The 23,628-nt window shown below is 46.6% G+C and overlaps 3 protein-coding genes across 5 annotated transcripts in view; all 3 read right to left on the reverse strand.

Annotated features, from left to right (window-relative positions):
- The window catches only part of IGFBP2 (insulin like growth factor binding protein 2), a 94,367-nt gene extending 84,859 nt beyond the window's left edge, over positions 1-9,508 (reverse strand). Inside the window, exon 1 of one of the 2 annotated variants that reach the window (XM_056349142.1) lies at positions 9,370-9,508. The gene's annotated coding sequence lies outside the window, so the exon portion shown is untranslated. Of the gene's footprint in view, positions 1-5,290; positions 5,414-9,369 lie in introns of those variants that run through there. The other variant, XM_056349143.1, reaches the window with a different exon arrangement.
- Positions 9,509-10,726: 1,218 nt separating this feature from the next.
- Positions 10,727-14,588, reverse strand: RPL37A (ribosomal protein L37a). Its single transcript, XM_056350232.1, has 4 exons — positions 14,435-14,588; positions 13,372-13,500; positions 12,114-12,196; positions 10,727-10,884 (listed from the first exon to the last, which is right to left on the reverse strand). The coding sequence occupies exons 1-4, from the start codon at positions 14,435-14,437 to the stop codon at positions 10,821-10,823; spliced, it is 279 nt and encodes a 92-aa protein (XP_056206207.1). The 5' UTR covers positions 14,438-14,588; the 3' UTR covers positions 10,727-10,820.
- Positions 14,589-18,447: 3,859 nt separating this feature from the next.
- The window catches only part of SMARCAL1 (SWI/SNF related, matrix associated, actin dependent regulator of chromatin, subfamily a like 1), a 40,637-nt gene continuing 35,456 nt past the window's right edge, over positions 18,448-23,628 (reverse strand). For both annotated transcript variants that reach the window (XM_056349373.1, XM_056349372.1), the window contains exons 13-17: positions 22,573-22,675; positions 21,325-21,507; positions 20,720-20,820; positions 19,098-19,194; positions 18,448-18,770 (exon numbers count right to left, since the gene is read on the reverse strand). In XM_056349373.1, coding sequence (XP_056205348.1) covers positions 18,564-18,770; positions 19,098-19,194; positions 20,720-20,820; positions 21,325-21,507; positions 22,573-22,675 — 691 coding nt within the window. In that variant the 3' untranslated portion in view covers positions 18,448-18,563. The remainder of the gene's footprint in view (positions 18,771-19,097; positions 19,195-20,719; positions 20,821-21,324; positions 21,508-22,572; positions 22,676-23,628) is intronic.

Consider the following 23,628-nt stretch of genomic DNA (forward strand, 5'->3'; position numbering starts at 1 on the left):
GCTGTGTCCTACATTACAAAATCAACGGACTGCTTGGCATTGCTTTTCTGCCCAGAGATATAATTTGGTGGCAACTCTCCATTTGCTCCAGAACTGATTCCTAAAAGAGAAGGCACTTGCACAGTCTAGTGGAGGGAGAGAGGAGGAGGGAAAACAAAAAAAGAACTCTGCCCTTGACCAAGGGCTAATCCTTTAGCTGTTGAAACTCTTTCCTAACAGCTTCAATCTCTGTTAAAACAAATACTAATTGTTCTTAGCTAGGGGCTGGCTATAAATAGTCCGAGTGAAGACATTCTGCTGAAAAAATACCAATCTGATGAAATTGAGAAAGACTTCAGGTGTTCATGGCTACCCAGCTCTCCAGGTTTTCCTCAGACTTATTGCCAGTCCAGAGGGAGCTGACACCCCTCTGCTGAGACAGTGTATCTGGCCGCACGCATCTTCCCAGCCTGCTGCAGTGCCACTGAAAGCAGGTTTGCACAAGCCGTGGCTGAAGGCGCTGTGGTTTCCAAGTGCTCTACGTACACTTTGCCCTAGACACGTCTCTGCTCAGAGGACCTCATAGCTTAAATACTCAAAACCAACAAACATCCCGGGGGGGATCTGTTCCAATGGGTAATTACCCTCATTGTTAAAAATTAACAACAAAACAATAATTGTAGTGAGCTGGGTCTTTCCTGCCTTTTATAGCAACATTCCCACAGCTCCACGAGAGAGATTGTCTAGGATTCATAAATAAATTTTCACCCCAATCCAGGATAAATCCTTGGTCAACTGTTTCAGATGCTTTCCCAAAAGGGAATGGCCACTTTCCATGTGGCTCTAGCCACGGCATACTTTCCTGGCATGCATATCTTGAACAGCAGGACCGGGGGCTATGATGATTGTAAGAGTCAAGCTCCAGACCGTACTTGTGCACCCAGAGTTGCTGCACCCCTTATTTTCTGCATGTTTTAACTTACAGCATTGCCTGGCCTTGGCACTTTGGTCGCCTCTGCCCCTCCAAGAGGTTGGCTGGTGGCAGATGGCCCAGGGCAAAGGGAGGTTCAAGGAAAAGTGTAAGCATGTAAAAAGCAGCAGCCAGCTCATCTTCAAGGGGGTAGGCAGAGGTGACCAAGAGATGGAGTAAACAACCCCAGCTCCTGCAAGCCAAGGTGATAACCTAGAAGACTGGCAGAGGCCTGATGGGAAGGGTGGAGGGATGTTGGTCAGCTGTGATGATGTGCATCCTACAAAGCCAAAACAGCATGCTTTGCTTGGATGTTCCACAACATTCTGAGTTGTGGAAAGAGTTTTTCAAACCACGCTCATAGCAACCTTTTAGACATTGCACTTAGAGTTATGTAAAATATTTTCCCTGCTTTGGTAGTTGGCAAACTTTGTTTTGTAAGACAAATGGAATTTATTAATGCCAAATATTTATCAAGTCTTTGTACTTTTTTTTCCAAGGGAGCAGAAAAGTTGACCAGGAGTCTTTCGTCTCTGTTGGCTTCTGAATTTTAAAAATGCAGCTGATTTAGGGCACAAGTCAGAGTCCCTCCCATTTCCATACAACCCATTTTTCTGCAAGTGATGGCAAGTTCTTTCTTTAAAAAAGGTACCATCTTCCTGCAGCGATGACGGGGAATGCTCCTGAAATGTATTCTCAAAAGCTTGGGTGATCTCCATCCTAAAGCTGAACAACAGAGATAGAAGGCAGCATGCAGGGTCCTCTGTGCTCAACTCTTCACAGACTGGTAAAACAAGAAAATATTCCATGCCTCAAGGATCTCACATCATCCAAGAGGGTGCATGTAAGGTGAGAACATACCAAAAAAAGAAGTGAAGTAGTGGGAAAGAGGAGGGCAGTACATTGGCCAAATGAAGTTGCCTGATCCCCATGTGCAACTACTCTGCTGATCTCCACTCGCTGGAAACAAAAGAAGTAACACAACTGGCAGCTCTGCCGCCATGCCTAATGCCTTGGGTTGTTCAAGTGAGGAACGTGAAATGACTCACCAGTGCTTAAGGTCCATGTTGTAAAAACCATCACTGCCTCAAGCTGCTAAGCACCAATTGATTCAGTAATAATAATCTAAACCAAGCTCTGGGCAATGGGCAGGCTGCTGATGGGCTCAGATCACAAACTAGTTTCTTTATGCTTCCATACCTGTCTGATGTGTTTGCCTTCTGTCTTTTCCTTTGACTGTTTTCTTCTTCATTTTGATAGGTATCAGCATAGTCTTCATCTGAGGTCCATAAAGACTATCATGGCATACATAACGTTTTTGTCAGAGATAGACCTACTTTGGAATAAACACCTCGCTTGCTACAGGAAGTTGCATTTACTTCTTTCTTATTCTTCATGCACAAAAAAGAATAGATCTTCAGCTGACTAGGCATTAAAAAATATTTTTTAATGCCTAGATTATTTATTTGTTCCCCTTCTTTCCTTGCATGACTTGGGTCTACTCTGAATTTAAGTTTTTTAAATGTTCCCTTTACAGATTTGCCTTTTAATCTCAAATCCAATTTGTTACGGTTTTAAATCCAACATCTTGAATGAAAACAGATGTGATTGACAGAGACCAAGATCCTATCTTCAAGCAGTCAATTCGGCCTCACAGCTGGGATATTGGAAACAATTTTGCTTTGCATCAAAACTTCTCCCTTCAAAGGTGAGGCCCAGTAGTAGGTGGTGACTTGGAAGAATTATATTCAGTAAAACAGGCAAGTGCCCTCTTGGTCCACCACTTAGCATCTCCTACAAAATAATATTTCTTTGGAGGAATCAGGTCCTCTCTCCACACTTTCAAAGAACTGGAACTGTTCCAGAACTGCCTGAAGGGGAGAGCAAAGCACTGACTTGCAGGACATTTGTCTCAGGGTGGGCAAGTGCTACAGAATAAAATGTTCTTCTTACAATATGAGATTTAATCAAAGAAATGGAGAGGGGTCACAGAGCAAATTCCTAAAGCCGAAGTCAAGAGTTATAAATAAATCCACCCTCGTGTAGGCAGATGTACCTTCAGAAAAGCCCACTGAATCAAGGCTGAAAATATTCCATTCTGAAGAATAAAACACAAAAAAGAAGTCATAATTAACAGGAGAGCTATCAGGTCAAGGAGGGGCAGTTCTCCACTCTCCAGCTTAATCGGCCCACTTCACAGGAGTGGGCAAAAATCACAACACTCAGAGCAGAGGGAGAGTGAACAAGAAGCCTGGACTACCCTTCCAGCTGTCTCAAGTATGGCCTCTTCTGTGCCAAGGTCTGCCCTTGGCTTTCCAGCCCTCCTCTCATCCCAGACTGTCATGTGATGAATGCAGGCTCCGTGGCCCATAGCTCAATTTCCTCTGCAGCAGCTCCCTGCATCCCCTGCCGAGCTCCGGTGGCTCACAGTGACAGAGCATCGCAGGTCGGCTGATTCAGGTAGGTACTCGACCCTGAGCACAGGGAGGGGAATCTAACAGCCCAACCCAAACACAAATGCTTGCTCCCAAGGTGCGTCCATCAGATGACCGAAGGTCAGGAGAGCATGTCGGAGGCAAGGCCCAGGGAATCGTTTACGGAATTTGCATTTTAAAAGCGCTGCCCAAAGCCTTGACTGGTGTAACCTCGCAATAGTGTGCTCATTATTGCAGGAAAATAAGAAGCCTAGGCCAGCTCTCCCTCTGCAGCTGTGCCCGTGCACACCACAGCAGAGCGGGCGAGGGCAGCTCCAGCCCGTTTTGCCTCCTGAGAAATCAGGTGGAGGCATATTGCCAGCAAAGCCCCGGAGGTGCAGCCCCGCAGGGCTGACCGTGCTCTTCCCCTGGCCGCGCACTTTCCCACAGCAACACTGCTTACACGCTGGGTCAGGAGGTGAGTAAGAGAGGACAAGAGAAGAAACAAGAGGTGGGCAAAGGTCGAGGGAAAGCCAGCCCTTTGACTCTCCAAATGCATATTCAAGACTGTCTCCGTTGAAGCTCAAGGGAGGTTTGTAGCCTGACATATGGATGGATGCCAGAGTCCTAGGAGAGGGTTTTTTTAGGGACACATTGGGGTTTCAGCGATGCTGCGCTGGCTTCTCCCCTTTTCTTTGCTTTGGCAGTTTCAGATGCCAGAGCAGCACTGCACCAGCTCCAGGGCTGCTTCTACACCAGTATAAGCACTGGGAGGGGGGAACAAAAGGGGAGCACGACAGCCTCATTCACTTGCTAATAGGCTACTGAAAGAAAGACATCAAATCTACGATTGCCATGCAAGGATACAGTCCAACTGACTAAAAACAGAAAAAAGCAAGACAGGGCAATGGAGAAGAGAAAATGGATTAGGTTTTCCAGAAGCACCCCAAAATCCACACTTCCAACTCAACAGGAGCCCCAGGAGGCTGAGCAGGGCAATGACACCAAACTGTTGAACACCAAACAAGCACTTTTTCAGCACTGGTAAGAAAAATCCTTTCTTGCAGAGCTGCCATAGTTCATATGCTTGGAGCAACAGTGTACAGAAAGAAGGGTCGGGTTTTTTTGGGAAGAGAGGTGGGGGGAAAAAAAAAAAAAAGGAGCACAAACTACACTGGGAAAGCCACACCGATGAGCTTGTTAACATTTGAAGAGACTGCTTGGCGTGATTCCTTACACAGATCCCTGCCAAGAATTTTCAAGAGGAAAGTATATTTAGCAATCCAAGGCATGCCAAAGCCTTGTCAAGAGGAAAAAAAAAACATTTTGAATATGTGGAATAGCAATTAGACATTTTCTAAGCAGCCATTTTCAAAATGCATCCAGGCATCTAATAAGGGCACCTGAGGCATATCCACAACTCTGCCACACTCCATGCCTCAAAAGACATCCGCTAAGGATCGAATACTTGGAGGAAGGGTATGTTACCAATGACAGCTGCCCACTTCCAGAGCACTGGGGCTGGTTTCAAGCAGGCGATTCTCTGTCACCCTGAGCCACTGGAAATACACAGTCTCATGCCACCACGTATCACTTTGTGGCATCCTTTAAGGAATCGTTTCTCCAAGAAAAGCTGTGAGCCACACTGCATAACTAGGAAGCAGAGAGGTGTTGCCTGCCCACTTCTTTCATGGCAGCTGGACCAGCAGCTCAGCGATGATGCTCTGTTTCCCCAAGTGGAGCTGCTGAACATCCAAGTGAGATGAGCAGCAGGTAGAAGCTAGGACAATATGTAAAATCAGATGGTCCAACACTCTGAACTGCAAAGCTACTAATAAACTTCATCACTAAAGCTCCTTTCTTTCTAGGGAGAGACCTAGAAAATTGTCCCAGGACAGGGTATATCTGCCCCAGGAAGATGACTCACCTGCATCAGTCACCCAATCTCCCTGGGAGGCAGCATGGTGGAAGAGGCATGAAGGAGCTCAGGAAGGCAATAGGCAGCCCTTGACTGTACACAAGGATGAAGGCAGCTGACCACACAGTAAGGCCAAGACGTTTGCTGTTATAATGGAAGTTAGAAATCATGCTGGGATATGCTCCTTAAAACATGGTGCCCACCACTTACAACTGTCGGGCTATATTACAATCAAATCCCTAAAAAAAGACACAAAGCCAAAAAGGAATACCTGCACATGGGCTAAGTTCACACCACCTTTAAGCCAGGATGCACAGAAGGGACAGCCAGTGCCTGTGGGTGAGGTTTCTCACCGCTGTGAGCCCTAAGCCCTGAAAGACAAAAAGTCTTTAATATGTTGCATAACACAAACACATATGGTGCCCCCAAGGCTTAGTATCATGATCTCCTAAAGACCAGACAGACCTGTCAGTGAGCAGGAGGTAGCAGGAAACACAAATAGGGTAAAGCCAAAGCAATTATTTTCTTCTGGAAACAGGTAAATGCTTAACAGGGAAATCAGAATGAGGACAGTTGCCCTGAGCTCCTTCAGAGTTTCCAAGTTCCTTTGGGCCAAAATGCCACTTTGGTTACAGCCACCATCCCCTTAGGTCATATCCTTGATCCTGAAAAACAGCCCCATGGAACTGTCGGATTGCTCTGAGAAAGAGGTCCCCTCCTCACCTGTTCTTCAAAAGCAACCAAGATCAACCAACCTGCTCAGCCACATCTACAGAACATTCAGTCCGTTCAAAGCTTCTGTTTCCATCGAACCCTCCTCCAATTCCCACAGCTGTAGCAATCCAAGGGGGTCAGACACTGCCGTAAGCTCACACCCTCCAAGACAGGTATCAGCTCTTTGCTTCTATGGCATCTGACAACTGTATCCAAGTTCCTGACTAAGGCTCAACAACAAATAATACAGAAAAGAGTAAGTGAAATTGCTAAGAATTCCTGTTTTCACCTTAGATTCCCCGAGGAAACAACAAATTTTGGGGATTACCTGGTTAAATCACATAGCTGTTGATACAGCAAATACTCCTAGGATATATACAGGGTTTGGACAGAGCAACGACACAAATTCAGCTCCGTTACAGGTGACAAGCGACCAGAAAATCCCTGCCTCCAACCTCCCTATTCCTATTTCTACCTCCTGATCCCTTTTGGCACAGACTTCTGTTTCAATCTAAAATCACTGCCATGTTCTATTTTAGGGGGGAAGCACGAAACGCTGAGCTAAGAAGCTATAGTCGGCATACAGGTGAACGAGCAGAGGAAGGGAAGCTGAGAAGACGCAGCCTTGCAACACGGAGCAGCAGAGCGGCAGTGTCGCCCGCTGGCCGCTCGCAGCATTGCCAGCCGGCCGTGCTCTGGCCACAGCATCCTTCCTCTTTGCTGCCCTTTCCACCTTCCTCCCTGCTCTCATTTTGGGCCAACGTGCGGCGTTGGCAGCCCTGAAGGTTCACCGGCACAAAACACCCCTGCTCAGGAGCAAGCCGGGGTACCACGGCACTCTCGGGAGGGCACAACCCAGGAGACCTGCGGGCACAGCCCTCGCAGGGATGTAGGTAGGAGCACAGTCCGGATCAAAAAAAAATCATCTCACATCCTTATCTTCTCTTCCTATTTCCACTCTGCTCAGCTTCCACACTCCACAAATATTAATCCTAAAGGTAATTAATAGCTTCCTCAGCAGGAAAATACCTATGCAATCTCACCCTGGAATATCAACATAAAACATATACTCTGTATCTGTTAATGGCTACTTCATAACAGTCGAGTGGGCTTTAATTAGAAACCTGTACTTCAATTGCAACCTCTGCATTAATGCAGGACACGCAGAGGCGCACAGAGTCATACCGCAGCACCCAGAACTGGGAGGGGAGAGGGACATGGTAATGTGACCCGAGCGCACTGAGTCAAGAATAAAAGGCAACGTGCAGAACACTACCCTGCTTGTGAAGGCAGTGAGAGCCGGTAACACATGCCTCCACACAGCAGCTGCCACAGCCAGCTACGAGCCTTTGAGACAGCAGGTAAATCTGAATTTGCCAGGAGCATGCCCACCAGCTTGCTGCTTACATCTGGTTTTAGCAGCTCAGTAACTCCAGAAGAGGCAAGGACATGTTTAACCGGGTGACACCCACAGCTGTTCCAAGGACCAAGCAGTACTTTTCTCTGGTAGATCAGTGAGGCAACACAGACTTTCCTGTGCGCATCTATGGCCCCTGTATCACAGCAGATCCTTGTGAAGTCTTGCTCCAGTAGGCACAGCTCATGCAGGTGATGCTGGAGTTTGGACCTTTTCTGCAGTGTTTCCCCCTCCCATCCTCAGGTCCATCACCCAGGAAGCTGGGCTGCAGTTGCCAAGCTGTCAGGTCTCCCCTGCCTCAACTGGCTGCATGGTGCCTCCTTGTAGAAATGCAGACGCCCCCCCCCAGCAACCCAAGCCCCTCAGAACCCTTTCTAGCAGCAGAGCTGTACAGCCACACTGCCAGCAGAACCTTCCCCAAGCACATAGAGTGTTTTACCAACAAAGGCCTTCAGACAATTAAGTAGCCAGTAAAGTAATCAGTACTCGTGTGGTTTCATCACAATCTCCCAACAAAAGGGCTCATGTGAAGACACCTTTAGTATAACGGAAGTTGTCTTTACTTTGATGCGTTTTAAGAAGCATTGCCATAGCTCACAAACCTTCTTGGAAGGTGATGCACAGATGCATAGCCAATACCTCCTGAGCTCACTCATCTCCATGTGCGCTGGCAACTGGAGAGCTCCCCCACATCCAATTCGTCCTCTCCCTCTCCCTGGAGTCCCAAGAAGTACACAGCTGTTTCTGCACATCCAGTCTATACCAGCTCCCCAGACCTTCCTTGCCGCTGAGGTTTCCCTAAAGGATGGCGCAGTTACCTACAAAGCAGCTCCTGGACCACACTTCAGAAACTTATGCCAGAAGGTAAGCCAAAGTCAGGGGCAGTGCCCCTAACAAACTCACTGAAGCAGGCCAGCAGCTGCTTTTCAGACAGCGGAGTCTTACAGTAGCATAAGCCATCCTCACGCATCATTCACCCTACCTTCAGCGGGAGCAGCCACCAACAGGAGAAAAGCTGGCTCCTTGAGCTGTTCCAGCTATGCACACACCAGTATCCAAGGCATCCCCAAGGGAGTAGAAACATCTTAACTGAAAACAAAGTTCAAGCCAGCCTGAAGATGGCAACCCAAGAAAACTGGTTAGCATGAGTCAGGACCAGCAACAGAAGTGCCCAGGACTAAGCTGGGAGGTCTGACAAGTACCTAGAGTGAAAGCTGCTGTGGGCACGTCACGGAAGAAAAGCAGCAGCAAAAATGAGTTGAGCTAGGAGTTTCTTGAAGCCACAGGTTTCCTTCATAACCCAGCTCTAACAGAAGACACATGTGCAGGAGGCCATGGTGGTGTTCATCTACATACACAAAAACGAGCCGTACCTTTTAAGGAGTCACCTACTGCCACCTCCACTTTAAACCTGTCACGCAACTCTCTCACCATGCACTACAGGCAGAACAAGGCGAGTCAACAGAGAAATACGCAGTGACCTCTCTCCCAGAAACTGTTCTCCTCATCACTGTTGGGAGGCGACATGGAGGATAGGCAGGTTGACATGAATGACACTGATGCATTAATTTACTTGAGTATAGGAAGTTTAGAGCACTGAATTAAAAAAAAATAGTTAGGAAATAAGTTCATGGACACTGCAGTCAAACTTCTGAGCCACAGCCTTTTTGCAGCTTGGGAAAAGGTTCCTACTTTGGTCCAGTTCTGAATCTACCTTTCAAAGATGTCAGGTTCATTAATGATGTTACTGCTGTAGCTCATCACCACCCAAATTCATTTATAGCTTAAGCTGGAGCAAGAGCAAGCAACCACTATGCTACCTGCTTATTATTTTTTCCTCCAGCAACTGTCAAGGTACTTAACAAGACTCGTTTTCTGACCTGTACTGTTAAGGATGGGAGACCAGTCACCAAAAAAACCTAGACAAAAACAGAACTCAAACCAAATCACAACTCACCTGACAAGCCAACCATAAAAATTGTTCCAGCATCTTGACAGTCTAAAGGGATGATCCGGAGGCCATTATTAACTCAAACAGCAGCCTTTCCTCCAAGACTCAATGTCCCATGAGTCGGCTCAACATGAAAATTGGTTGCTGCAACTCTGTATGGATTAGACAACCTGAACATAGACACGGGAGCCTGCTATCAGACCTAGGAAGACCAAGCCAGAGAGCGCTCAGGTGGACTAAGCTCCAGATCTGCAAACAGAACACACCCCAGACTGTAGTAAGCAATTGTCTGTAGCTGGTGCTGGGAATTTAGGGGCACCAGCCAGCAATAGAGGATAGCTATGGTACTTGCTCTTTTACCATTCCAGTCCCTCAAAGCTACTCATGCTGCTCTTTTCCTCTCCATCTTGCAGCACATGCCCTACTCCCCTGAGCCCTCCTCAAAAGTCACACGGGAAGGGGGAGAGTGATGTTTTATATGTTTTCTCTTCCCCTCTTACATTTGTGCATTCCTCCACTCATGGGGCTCTGCATTATTCCTTAAGGCACAGACATGAAGAACATTATCAAGGCTTCTTAAAGCTATTTAAGCTTTCCTCAGATTCACCTCAGCACACTCAAGTAACAAAGTATGCAATTAGCTGGAAAAGTGTTTTTTAACGGCTTCACCAGCAACAAGAGCCACTCAACTACTGGATAGCACTATTGTCTCCATAGCTATACCTGTAAATACAGTGCAGTGTTTTGGGTTTGTATGGTAAGGCTTTGGTAGCAGGGGGCTAGAGGTGTGGCTTCTGTGAGAAGCTGCTCCCACGTGCGATCGAGCCCATGCCAGCCGGCTCCAAGACAGACCAACCACTGGGCACACAGAGGACCCACACCGGAGCAGTCGGTTCCTGAGGAGCTGCACCTCACGAGAGACCCAGGCTAAAGCAGGGGAGGAGTGTGAGGAGTCCTCCCTCTGAGGAGGAAGGAACAGCAGAGACAGTATGTGATGAACTGACCACAGCACCTATTCCCCATCGCCACTGGCAGGGAGGAGGTAGAGAAACTGGAAGTTGTGCCCAGAAAGAAGGGAGGGGAGGGGGGAAAGTGTTTTTAAGATTTAGTTTAATTTCTCATTATCCTATTGTGATTTGATTGGTAATATTAAATTAATATCCTCAAGTTGAGTCTGTTTTGGCCGTGACAGTAACTGGAAAGTGATCTCCCTGGCCTTATCTTGACCCATGAGCCTTTATATTTTCTCTCCCCGTCCACCTGAGAAGGGGAGTGACAGAGCAGCTTTGGTGGGCACCTGGCATCCAGCCAGAGTCAACCCACCACATAAAGCAAGGCAGGACATTTTGCAGAGACACCATGATTCCACTCCATTATCACCTTTTTATTGATGAAAGGACAGATCTTGACAGTAGGGGAAAAAAAGGATGCTTCACAATGAGGACAGGAAGTAGCTTCTACTGGTCTTTCAATTCCTTCAGTCTTCTGATGGCAGATTTGACTGTCACTGCAGAGGTGGTACTGGAAGAAGAAGGAGAGTCACTTGCATGCATGCCAGTGTTTTGGTTTTTTTTTTTTGAGAAAACACTAATCATTTCAAATAGTTATCGTCTGATTGCACTGTCAACAGAGGGCTAATTCCACTCTGACTTTCATGATAACAAAGTGCAGGCCTTTGTTTACAGAAGCACATGCAACTTCCTAACCCAGGTCTTCACCCAAAATTTTCCAGTTATGCATCAACTATATGCACAAGCACGTGGGCTCAGGTTCCTGGCAACTGTTACGCGTGAGGCAACAGTGTCTTCTACCAGAATTGCAAGGGAAGAAGAATAAAGAAAGGGAGTAAGCAAGAACACCATTACAGTAAGTATTATGTTTCAATGCTTTTAAAACAAAAGTAAAACAGAAATAATATTTCTCAGAGTAAATCTGGTTTTGCCTACTGCATCTCTTGTCTCTGAACCGAAAAGGCTGGGATAGTAACCACAAAAAAATGCTGCTTAGACTTTGAAAGAAGTAGTAAAGAGTTCCCTGACAAAAATCAAGATTTTTATACAGTCAAAGGAATCAAGGAAGGAAAAATAACTCTCAGGTTAGAGGCGTAATTTATTAGAAGCTGTTGAAGCTCTTTTTAGAATAGGTCAGAGGGACATCAATCAGGAGTAATCCATATAGATGATTCCATCCTGAGATGGCTGGATGAACCAGCCATTCTCTCTGGTCCTTTTCTTCCAACATCACCAAAAAAATGGCTCAAAGATAATACCTTGTACAAACAACTGTAGTTCACGTCTCCAGTATGAAATGCTACTACAGCCAAGGCACAAAAAAACCCCAACCAACCAAAACCAAACAAAAAACCCCCACCAACCCCAAACTACTTTAGTAAAATATTTGTTTCCATTTCTTTATCTGAAGTTCGGGAAAAGATGCAGAGTTTGTATTTCTGAACTGATAAAACCCAGAGACACAGAAATTTTGGAGTAACCCACCAAAACGAGCATCAGGACTGTGACAGATAAAATTCAGTTTGCTCAGAAGTTGCACAACAGATACAGGAAAGAATCGCCATCAAATCCACTTTGATCCACTGCAATCAAGTTTTAACAACGCGGGCAACCCACTCACACACATATCACTAACTCAAAACAGTTAACGGTTAGTAGATTGAAAAATAAAATGAAAAGCTGTTATTATGCCTCAGCTATATGAGAATACATGCTGAAGGAGCTTCTTAATTTCCTTACTTGTAAGTCCAGGCACCACCAGCAACTGTCTTCATGCATGATCCACAGTGCCAGATACCCACAGCCTTCCTCTTCATTTTGGTCTGTAATAAAAGGAAAGACAAAATGTGCTCTCCATCAGCTGAAAAAGCCAAACTTCAGGCGAGGTCTCCAGCACCACGCTATGGCATTACCTATAAGCCTAGTTAAGACACGCAAGGATCAGGGAATGGTTTTATTCAGTTTTTTCAAAACAGGGAAAGTCCTTCTGAAACACTTTCTTACTCAGATATAAAGTGGGTCATTTCTAAGTGCATCATCAACAATTCAGCTCTTTTTCAAAGAGAAAAATAGTGAGGCGTTACATTGGTCACAATAACAGATATTCTCACCTGGTTTGATGGCCAATGTAACACCGCTGTTATTGGTGTTCCCTGGACAGATTGCTCTGAACCAGAGTCCCTTTGGATAGCATCCAGAGTGAGTGCGGGGTACTGAACTCCAAATCTCCATCACCTTGCAATGATGACAATGGGTTTCACTTAGACCTATACAGGATCTAGGCAGCTCTGCCAATGGGGCTATCAATGTTTTTACTTCACGTGACAAAGACACTAATACATTAAAAAAATAGAGAGAAATCTTTTTAAATTTCCAGCTGCTTAAAGACACCTACTTTATAAATATTAATAAAAATTTCCTGGGCAAAGCACAAGCTGACGGACCTCTCAAACTGCCAAAAAACAGATTTAGGAGTGATTTTTTTTATTATGCACATGAGCAGATAAGATTATCAGAAATTCTTCCCCATCCAGTTACACAGCACACAATTATAAGCAAGCAGCTGCAAACAAAAGTTGTAAGTGGGAAAAGCATGCTCTCTTCTCCCTCCAGGTAAGCTGTAAAGTTACTGAAAGAAAAAAAAAGCCTAAGTCGTGCCTTAATTAGCAGGATAACAAGTGTGTTGTTTTAATACTGTTAGGTCTTTTTTTATTAAGATACCTAAAACATATAGTATGGCAACATATCTTACTATTTTGTGTAATGAAATATAATTTGTTTTCACGTAACTACCACTAAACATGCATGTGAAATGTCTACTCTTTTTATTTTATAAAAGATTCTGACAGGAGCCTAAAGCTCAAATACACCGATGACTATCTCAAAACTAGTGGAGTTATTGCTTCAGTACAAAAAGGACCAAAGCACCAAACTGTATTTCCAGCAGCAACAACAAAAGTTACTATTAAAGACTTTTTTAGGGAAGGAGGTCTCTCACCTTGCCACAGAAGGAGCAGGTATACTTGGCATGCTGGCTAATTTCGATTTTCTTCACCATTTTCCTCAGGGACGCACCATACCGAGTGCCGTACTTCCCCACGATCCCAACCTTCTTGGTGCGCTTAGCCTGTGGGGAGGCAGCCCAGGGTGAGCTCCGGCTTCACCGAACGGCCACCCCGCAGCCCGACACGGCAGCAGCGGGCTCGGCACGCAAAGGCGGGGCCTCTCCCCGGCGCCGCCGCTACCAAGGCGGGGCCGGCGGGCGCGGCTGCGGGGCAGGCCGGGCACCGGGCGGCGCTGGGGCACCACGGCACGGGCAGAGCCGCCCCCCGCGCGAGGCCCAGCCGCAGCCGGCACCGCCATCCCATCACCGCGCACCGCCGGCGAACGCAGGCCCGGCCCCCTCCCGGGCCGCCTGCTCGGCCCCCCCGCCGCTCCCCGCCGCCCCTTCCCGGGCCGCCTGCTCGGCCCCCCGCCGCTCCCCGCCGCCCCCTCCCGGGCCGCCTGCTCGGCCCCCCGCCGCTCCCCGCCGCCCCCTCCCGGGCCGCCTGCTCGGCCCCCCCGCCGCTCCCCGCCGCCCCCTCCCGGGCCGCCTGCTCGGCCCCCCGCCGCTCCCCGCCGCCCCTTCCCGGGCCGCCTGCTCGGCCCCCCGCCGCCCCTTCCCGGGCCGCCTGCTCGGCCCCCCCGCCGCTCCCCGCCGCCCCTTCCCGGGCCGCCTGCTCGGCCCCCCCGCCGCCCCCTCCCGGGCCGCCTGCTCGGCCCCCCGCCGCTCCCCGCCGCCCCCTCCCGGGCCGCCTGCTCGGCCCCCCGCCGCCCCCTCCCGGGCCGCCTGCTCGGCCCCCCCGCCGCCGTTCCCCTCACTCGGGCCGCCTCCCACAGGCCACCCCGGCTGAGGCGAGCCCCTCTCGCGGCCCAGCGCGGGGCCGGGGCCGGCTCGGTGGCAGAGCGCACACAGGGCCCCGGCCCGGCGGTTCTCCCGGGCAGCGGCCCGCCCGCAGCAGGCTCCGCGCTGCCCGCCGGGGCGGATGGCGACGGATAGCGGCGGCCCCGGCCCCACTCACCATCCTCCTGCCTGGCGCCCGCCCCGAGAGAGAAACGCCGTCTGCGCAGGCGCACTATGAGCCGTCGCCGGCGGAAGTGAGGCGTGAGGAGACAGAGCGTGAGCGGATGGGACTGGGAGCGGGTGTGTTTGCACCGCGGTGGTGCGAAGCTCCATGGTCGCGGTGTATGTTCTGTATTTCTCGCGTGGCATCAGGGTTATCTAAAGCACGCAAACCGGAAGGCAGTTGCGGCCGCATTGCTCAGCAAACACCCTGTATCAATGTGAAACCCAAGCAGTACATCACCCCCAGCAGCACCGACAGGAGATGTGGTGCAAGAACTCAGATTCCAGGATTTCCACCCAAGGAGGTCACACCAGGCAAGAAGATGGAGCAGTTACATTCACTCACCTCATTTTTAAAGAAATATCGGTATTAAAAAAAGCAACAGGAAGCCAGATTGGAACTGTAGAAGGAGTAATAAATAAATAAATGAATACATAAATCAATGGCTATGAATTCTAATCTTGAAGCATACCGGCCCTAAACCCCGAAGTTTCAAGATAACCCAACCAGGTGCAAACACAGCATCTGCCTGGTTTCCTTGGGATTATCCAGTATTGAGACCAGCAGCCATAGAAGCCTCCATGTGCTGCTGCGGAGGTGGCCCCCTGGCACCCAGGCGGTGCCCCCAGACACCGAGCCACCTCCATCTCCACCACCAAAGTGCAGGGCTGGCACCCAGGAGGGCTCCTGCACCGCTCGGACCCAGCATGGGCCAGTGAAACACGTAACACCACCGCTGAGCTGCGATGCTCATAATAGGATTAACAACCCATTAACCTCCATTATGAACTGCAATCCGGTTAGCTCGAGAGCTTTTGAATGCGCAGAGCCGGCTGCAGCTCATCCCTCCTGCCAGGCAGGAGCCAGGAGCCGGGGCTGCCCAGCCCACCTGCAGAAACCATCCCCAGGGACTTCTGGCAGGTACTTTTCCTCCTGTGGCAGCCCCATGCCCCCCCCCCCCCCCCCCCCCCAGCCCTCCTCTTCACATTCAGTCCATTTAAGTAACAGGGAATTAATGACTAGAGCATACCCTGCCACTATGTGAGTCTTCCCATGGTGGGGGTCCGTGTTTTCAGAGATGCTCATGGACAGATGCTGCATGCCCTCTTGGATCTTGCTTTGAGGGTTTAAACACATTTTTAGTTCCCCCTGTCCCCCAATAATCCCTGCAAACTCTCCTCTCATCCAAGCAGATCCTTCCAGCAACTGGTGGGCTAGAGCCCTGTCCCAGATGAGGGCTCAGCTCAGCTTTAGGCAACAGTACTTGTATCTCCCTCTGTTGAGTCAAAATCTCATTTGATGTATCCTAGGAATATATTTGCCCTTTTCAGATCCTCATCATAATGATGACTCACAGGATACACATCTTTGATACTAATACATTAAAAGAAAAAAATAAAATAAAATGTTCCTTTGGCTGCTTTGTGACTATTTGGTTAAAAAAACACAACTGTCAGCCAACACATCCAGGACAGAGGACCTACTGGCTGTTACCTGCAAGATTCTTCTTCCCTTTTTCATCTAATATGGATAAAGTGAACCTCAAGTGTACTTGAAGAGCCTCCTGTAACTCTGCAGCAAACCAGCTGAGATTTTATGGGTCCTAACAAAGAAAGAGTACACCTAGCATTCCTCTAACAGGGCTGGGATTTATCAATATATGGATAAGATAAATCAAGTTTATGAGCAGCAGAATTCTCCAAGGGTACTTTCAGCAGATTTCAGAAAAAATACTGTTTTGAAGTAGCTGTAGCTTTACAAGGGAAAAAGAAAACTACTCCTATAGGAAACAACACGGGTATACAAATAATGTCTCCCATATTTTTTTTCAATAGGCAGACCACAACATTTTTCACCCTTTACTCAACCTTCTCTGCAAGCAGAAAGATCATATGTCCTACAAAAAGCTTAAATATTCAGTGTTCAAGACAAAGGCATTTGAAAATATAGAAAAGTATTTATCTCCTGGCCAGCTGCTGGAGCAAGATAAATGATGTTTAGTTCTTGGTCTCAAATCCAGAGATAAAGCATTTCCTCCAGTTTGCCAGTCACATGGTCTTACTCTTCACTTGCACACACAGCAAATCAACTTCTCCATTCCTGAATGAAAAGCAAGTCTCCACCCAACACAACCGCATACAGAACCTGCAGGGTATTTCCACGATGACATAATAATCAAACTCTTCAACGTAGGAAAAAATATCCCAGTTACTGTTACAGGTTGATATTGTAGCAAAAACGTTTTCCTCCTTGACCATGAAAGACAGGTCTTTCTGTCAGTGCCTGGTATCTGCACACAGCCAAGCACGCCACCTGCACAGCATGTTAGCTCCTGGCCTTCAGAAGCTAAACGTAAGCCTTCAGTTTGCTTTGCCCCCCACCCTTCTCTACAAATTATGTCTGTAAAACATAGCTAACTGGCACCTCTGTGAAATTACATCTTCTCCTGTATTCCCTGGTCACATTTGCTTAACACTAGCTCATTTCCAACTATCTACTAGTACTAAGACCAGAAGCATGAAAGACATTAACTTGGCATCATGCTACACCCCACTGGCAGTAACGCAAAATAAAATTAAAGACAACCATGCAGGGATGCCTGAAAAGACAAGTTGTGATAAACAGAGCCATTTGCCTTTACATCAAGCCCACATCAAAAGTGGCCTCTAGAGTTTCTGCAAACCTGTCACTGCTGTGAAGTGGAATCAGGCCATGCTCGAGGGACAGCAACTGTATCACAAGCTCCTGAAAGGAACCAAGGAGCAGGTGTGTTCAGGCAGCATTGGGGCTTGGAGTTCAGGTCTCCCAGTTCATAGGGCTGAGGGCATGACAGAGACTATCACAAATGAAAAACAGGCATTTTAATCACTGCATCAAACAATAGTGCTGCTTCTGGCAGTGTAACCTGCACAGAGCTGTAATGGGAGCAAACAACAAGTCCTAGGGTACCAGCCTAAATGTCTTATGGAAGTATCTGTTGATTCATCTATAAGCAAAGTACCATGGGAGTTTCCCTTTTGAAAGCTGATGCATTTTAGAAAGCACAAAAGCAAGTGTCCCCCAAAAGACCTATCTTCCAGCCAGTGTAAATATTAAAAAAATGGTAATATTTCCACTGCATCACATATTTTTCAAACTTAAGGTCCAAATAGGAGATGAAATTCTAAAATAGAAAAAGTACCAAAAGCTTGGGAACAATGACTTAAAATAATTGATTTAAACAGCTCAGTCCAGAAGCAGCTTCTCACAAAACAAGAGCAAAAGTTCACCTTGTCGCACTTCTCCTCACTCATCTGAAAACACACACGCCCTCCCTTTCCTGAGCAGCCAGGCTTAATCGCTGGCAGTCATCACAAGCTTCACCCTCCGCTGACAGAAAGTACATGCCATGGAGCAGGTCCCAAGATTGAGCAGATGCGGCCAGAGATCAGTGTGCTCAGACAGACGTGTCTAACGGGCAATACACACCTCCAGGCAGACAATTGTACTACTTGGCTTCAAGGTACTAACTGCTCTGCACAGACAAAATTCTGGGGCTCTCCCTCCTCTCCCCTACCTCCACAAAACATCAAGATCTGTCTGGATCTCCTCACTGCTAAACTGAATACCAGAAAGTCTGTTTGCAAGTGACCCAAATAAGGGCCAAATTTTGCCATTGAACTGACTCCTATAAATACAGATTAAAATTCTTGGAGATGGAAGACTCATTGTTAAAAGCACTTTGCAGCTGCTGAGAAGTTACTTTTTACAACAGTTTTGCCTTGTGGACAGACAACCATTATCTGCTTTTTAAACAAAACAACTGTGGAAACTGACATGCTGAAACAGAACAGCACGGCACTTGCCCATAGCCATTTAGTCATCAGCAAAACCAGGACTGCAAAACACACAGGCTGCCTGGTATGTGCTGCTCATCTGTCATACTGTCAGACTGCCTTCTCATCCCTTGAGATGAAACACACTAGAGATACAGAAAATGAAAGTTTTTATTTTTGAAAACACAAAAAAATAACACTTCACTGCTTTTGTTTTCTCTTTTTTATAAAAAAATATATCTTGGCCACCATCTCTTTCCCTGTTACCATTACACTTTAAAAAACTCCTCAATACGCCGCTTTTTTCTGGGACTCACTGAAAGTGTCTCTCCTTCTGTATCGTGCACGGCACCGTCGGAGTCAAACTCACAGCAAGTATCAGCTGCCTCCAAAAGCAGAACATCATCAGTGTCATCTCTGCTCTCAGAGAAGGTCCTCTGGAAAAGGTCATAGATGGTCTTCTGCTTTGGATCTGGCTGAGAAATCAGAACAGACAGAACCTGCATATATATTGTCATATAAAACCAAAAGTGAGCAACAATCAGAGCGCACTCCCCCAAGACAGTGAACATATATGCTATGGAGGCGATCACGTCTCCTTACATGCAGTAGGTTTGGGAACTCTGTGGAGAGTTCCAAGTCAAGGCATGGATCTTGGGAGGAGTAGGAGAATCTGGTCTGTGGCATTAAAGGCAGAACAGGTGTAAGGTCAGCCTGCCAATCACCTGCCAATCCAGATATACACAAGCCAAAGCTCATTCAGCCTCTCCCAGGGACTATCAATATTCTTTCAGGTCAATTACCTTGGGGTAGTAGTTAGTGGATTCAGCTGCTTTGGAGAAACTGGTTTCTGAAAGACCAGCTTCCCCCAGCACTTCAATTTTCTCTTGAATCATTGGCCTAGGAGAGATAATCAGGCATTATTGGAAGGAAGAAAATATCATGCAAGGACACTGTGTCATTTACTATGTGTAGATGAAAACAAACAAAAAACAGATAACAGGAGTATAAAGATGGCTTTTCTACAAAAGCCTGTTAGTTCCTTAACCTGTCCTGCTCTAGTTTATGATGACTGCTGTCCTGGGATACTGATCAATCCAAATTAAATAAGTATCAATCCAATTTAAATAAGTAACAAAAGGAGGATTTCAGACTATAAATATTTGGAGAACAAACACCTCCAACAGGGAAAACAGTTCACTGAGGCAACATCTCAATGGTATGAAGTCAGAACAAGAAGATGCAGCTAAAGGGAGTCCCAACAGCCTGTGTGTTCAGTTTCCAAGGTAGGCAATGGTAATTCCCATCAACAAACACATCAGTATTTCTAGGGTATCTCCTGAAGTACTGCAGGAGGAAGACTCCATCACTGGCCCAAAAGGTTCTAACCACACCTGTGGACTGGACACTTTGAAAGAAGAAAAGGCCACAGCACAATTAATGCATTTACCAAGTATCCAAGCAGTCTTGTTCTTTTTCTTGCCTTTAAAAAGGATGCCACTGCCCTTCCTTGAACAGCTATATTTCCTTCCCTCTAAGCATTAATGACTGCACGGACAGCATTTCACAAATAAAGACAGAATTACTGTCATTAACTTTCCATGAAATGTGGGCGATGCATCAGTTTCCAGATCCCTGCATTGTAGGGTTATAATTATTTGCCATCATGATATTCTGGGAACTGCACAAGTTCACTTAGTTCATTTGTTCCTTTAAACAAGGTAATAAAGATGTAATTTTGGACTTTAAATGAACCAGCTGGTGGATAATTTCTTTTCATCATTTGCAGGTCAGTTCCCTTGCAGCACTAAGGATTCCTCAGATCGTCCCGTCCCCCAGGATGACAGATTCCCCAGCCAAAAGGACCAGCGTCCACTAACAGCTCTCACTGCAGCCAAAAAGGCTTAGACCACAACTCTTCAGAGGAAAGTCAGTAGCACTTTTTTAATTCATCTGAAGGGCTCAGTGAAGAGCAAGAGGAAAGCAACAGTGCAGTCCTCTTCCACAGCTCCCTGTCCAAGCACTCAGCAGCCAGGTTGCTCCTCAGATGTGATCTACAATACGTGGAACCATCTCCAGTGTATGCTGACTTCACTTGAAAGTACTCAGCACATGAATATTCTGGGCTGTATCTAAGACAATTCCTTATACAGAGACTGTGAAGGTTTTAGATGCATCAGCTCTCCCAGAATTTCTCTCAACAGCCCTTTCTTTGTCAGATAACTACTTTTATTCCTCCTGCTTGTCATCCATTTAATGTCCACTGTGGCCAGGCCATGTCACCAGCTCACAGCAGCCCTGACTGGCAGTTATTGCTCCTCCCCTCATAGGCTGTGGAAGTCAGCACTAACATCAAGCACCTTACATCACATGTGACAAAAAGTGAAAACAGGTAGCAAAACCAAGTGTTCTTCTCACTTCCTACCATAAGTAGTCATCTGCTGTGCCTTTAGCCACCAGGTAGTGAACATTAACAGAGCTGGTCTGTCCAATTCGATGTGCCCGATCTTCTGCTTGGATCAGAATCTTTATGTAAAAACATGACAAAGAAAATAAAACTGCATACATCTGAGAAATAGTGTAAGCACCAGAAAACAGGGAGATCTCATTTCTTGTGCTCATCAATTACTATTTATCTGGATCTTGTTAATGCCTGCATCCTCAAACACAGACTAAGCCAAGAAGTAATCTGGTGCACCACATCTCCAAAAGGCACTGAGCATTTTTCAAAATTAGTCAGCACTGATGATGGACCCTTTCAGTTCTTGGCTGGGCAAGCAGTTGAGAGCTCTGTCAAATTAAGAAACAGGAGCATGTTTCCATTTCACACCATTTTCTCCAGCCAGCAAGCTGTGTAACCAGCCCCACTGGTTCAAGCCCAGGCACCTGAGAGTGCACAGACAAGCAGCCACCAGAGAAAGAAAGAGGAAAAACCCTAGAGAAAGTCCTCTGCCCATTACATCTCCTCTAAGCACCAATGCTTCTGCTCTCCAGGGAGCATCCAACCCCTGTCCCCTCCAGGACACATACCCCTGGGTTCCAGAAGAGCTCTGCAAATACCACCAGGTCCGCAGCAGACAATGTCAGGCCCATGTTTGCAGCGGTGAGGGACAGGACAGCCACAACCTGCTTCTCTGAGAACTGGAACTTCTGGCACAGAGACTGCCGCTCGGCTGAAGGTGTGGAGCCATCAATGCGAATGTATTCAACACGCTGTGAAAAGGCAGAAGATACTTTTTAGAGGCCTCGTGTCCCGTTTCCCATATCGTCTTTCCATCTTTTAGTAGATTCTGTTTCCCTTCCGTGGGGAAGGGAAACAGAACCAGGAAAATAAAAAGGCAACAGTTGTATTTTTAAGACCTTGCCTTGTCTTAAAGGCAGAGATGCTGTAGCTCAGTACATAATGTACCTTCCCTCTGTTCACAATTCATTACTTGCTCTCTTATGTCCATTGCTCTCCCACCAGTCCTGACCAACAGGAAGGACAGCAACAGGCAACAAGTACAGTGGAAAGGCAACCAGCTTAATACAAAAGCTGGACACTGTGTACTGATGTTACAGCTGCTACAACCTCCCCAAGTCTGGGAGAAGATGGGATCCTACACACCTCAGACGCTCTGTGGTAGGCTCAGGAAAGGTATGACAAACTTGGGTGATGCAGGGCCATAACTCTTCAGTGTCCAACATCCTTGCTGTACTGGAGGATGCTGCCCCAGAAGCAAAGCCACCACTGCCGCTGTCGTTTATAGTTTGGGATATTAACTTAAATCATCCTTCACATTGCCCCCGCATGACCCAGAACTCTTTAGAGGCATCCATGGAAGTCTCACACAAATAATTACTCAAGCCCTTTTGAAGTCAGAAAGGCGACTGGCAGAACTATCACGTCTCCCTACAGTATCCCAGTTCAAAAATGTAAAACCACCACAGAGACAAAGGCAGGCAGCCATAGCTGGACTTGGGTTGTTACATTCTCCCCATCTGAGAAAAGCCTGGAGGACAAAGCAGAGATGGCCACACAGGGTAACACTCCTCCAAGTATCCACAAGCTCCAAGGCAAACAATGGAGATTAAAGAACATTAAATACAACAAAAGCCACTCAGTTAATACAAAGTGAATCCTGTGAGGCATTTACCCTAGCACCTCAGCTCCCTCGGTGAAGGGCACATTCAGAGGCACAGCAAGTAGAAATTAACTCTGCTGCTAACTTTCATAAACTATCTGACTGTCTGTAACTCTGAGGAACGGTGATAAAGTTGACTCAATCAATTACTTACTTTCTTCTCCAGTTCTGCAACTATTGCATCCAGTACTATCTTGTGATGAGCAAACACCAGGAATTTATCATTCCCACTTTCCAATAACTCCAGAACATATTCTCTACATGAAAGAGGAAAAAAAAAACCAACCTCCATAAAGTTATGCGCTGAGAGAACACAGGTTTTGCTCACAACACATTTTAAAGATACTGCTCATCTATACACAGAGACTAAGAAATCAGCTAGCATACAAAAGCTGCAGTAAAATGCAAGTAGCAACTCAAGACTCCTACAGCTTAAAAAAAAGACATTGCAGGAAAATCCACTCATTTTTCTTTACTGCAGCTGGACAGCTGCCTACATTTATACTTGAGTATCACTGAGAATCAATTTGTATGATTCTGCTTGAATCATGGCATCTCAGACCAATCAACTAAAATTCATCTGTATTTATTTAACAGTCTCATTCACCCTTCCGTATCCCTAACTTTTGCACAATCATAGTATACTAAAGTAATCTGTATACAACTATTCTTCCTATGTTTAATTAGGATTGTTTTTATTTTAGAAGAAAAGGTTTCTAAGTGCACGGATCAGAGTATCCTAAAAGTAGCTTTCTCTGTAAGGGTTCACAATGACAATTTACCAGCTTGACAATCTAAATATATCAGCTATTTCTAGGAATTATCCATATGCATATAGGCTAGTAACCAATGAAAGGTACCAAGACTCCTTTTAAACACAGTTAAACAGTGTTAATTAAACAAAACCTCTGTCTTTTGCCATGGACTAATAGCAGAGCCATAGAACCCATTTCTTGCATTAACAATCAGGTCAACTGGAGCCTGAAAAACACCTATAAGCCTAAAATTTGTAACTAAGTATAGCAACAGCCATCAGAACAGCTGATACAAATGTCATCTTTTCTTTGTAATAGCAAAGTTGTTGCTAAGATCAGAAATACCAAGTTCTTTGCTAAATACAACACAGCTTAGGTCAGCAGCAACTGTCAAAACACCAAGCAGGATTTCCAGTACTGTATTAAGGTGCAAACAGCTCCCAGGGTTTGTGATG

The sequence above is a fragment of the Falco biarmicus genome, chromosome 8 (genome assembly GCF_023638135.1).
Source record: "Falco biarmicus isolate bFalBia1 chromosome 8, bFalBia1.pri, whole genome shotgun sequence".
In the NCBI taxonomy this organism is placed as follows: domain Eukaryota; kingdom Metazoa; phylum Chordata; class Aves; order Falconiformes; family Falconidae; genus Falco; species Falco biarmicus.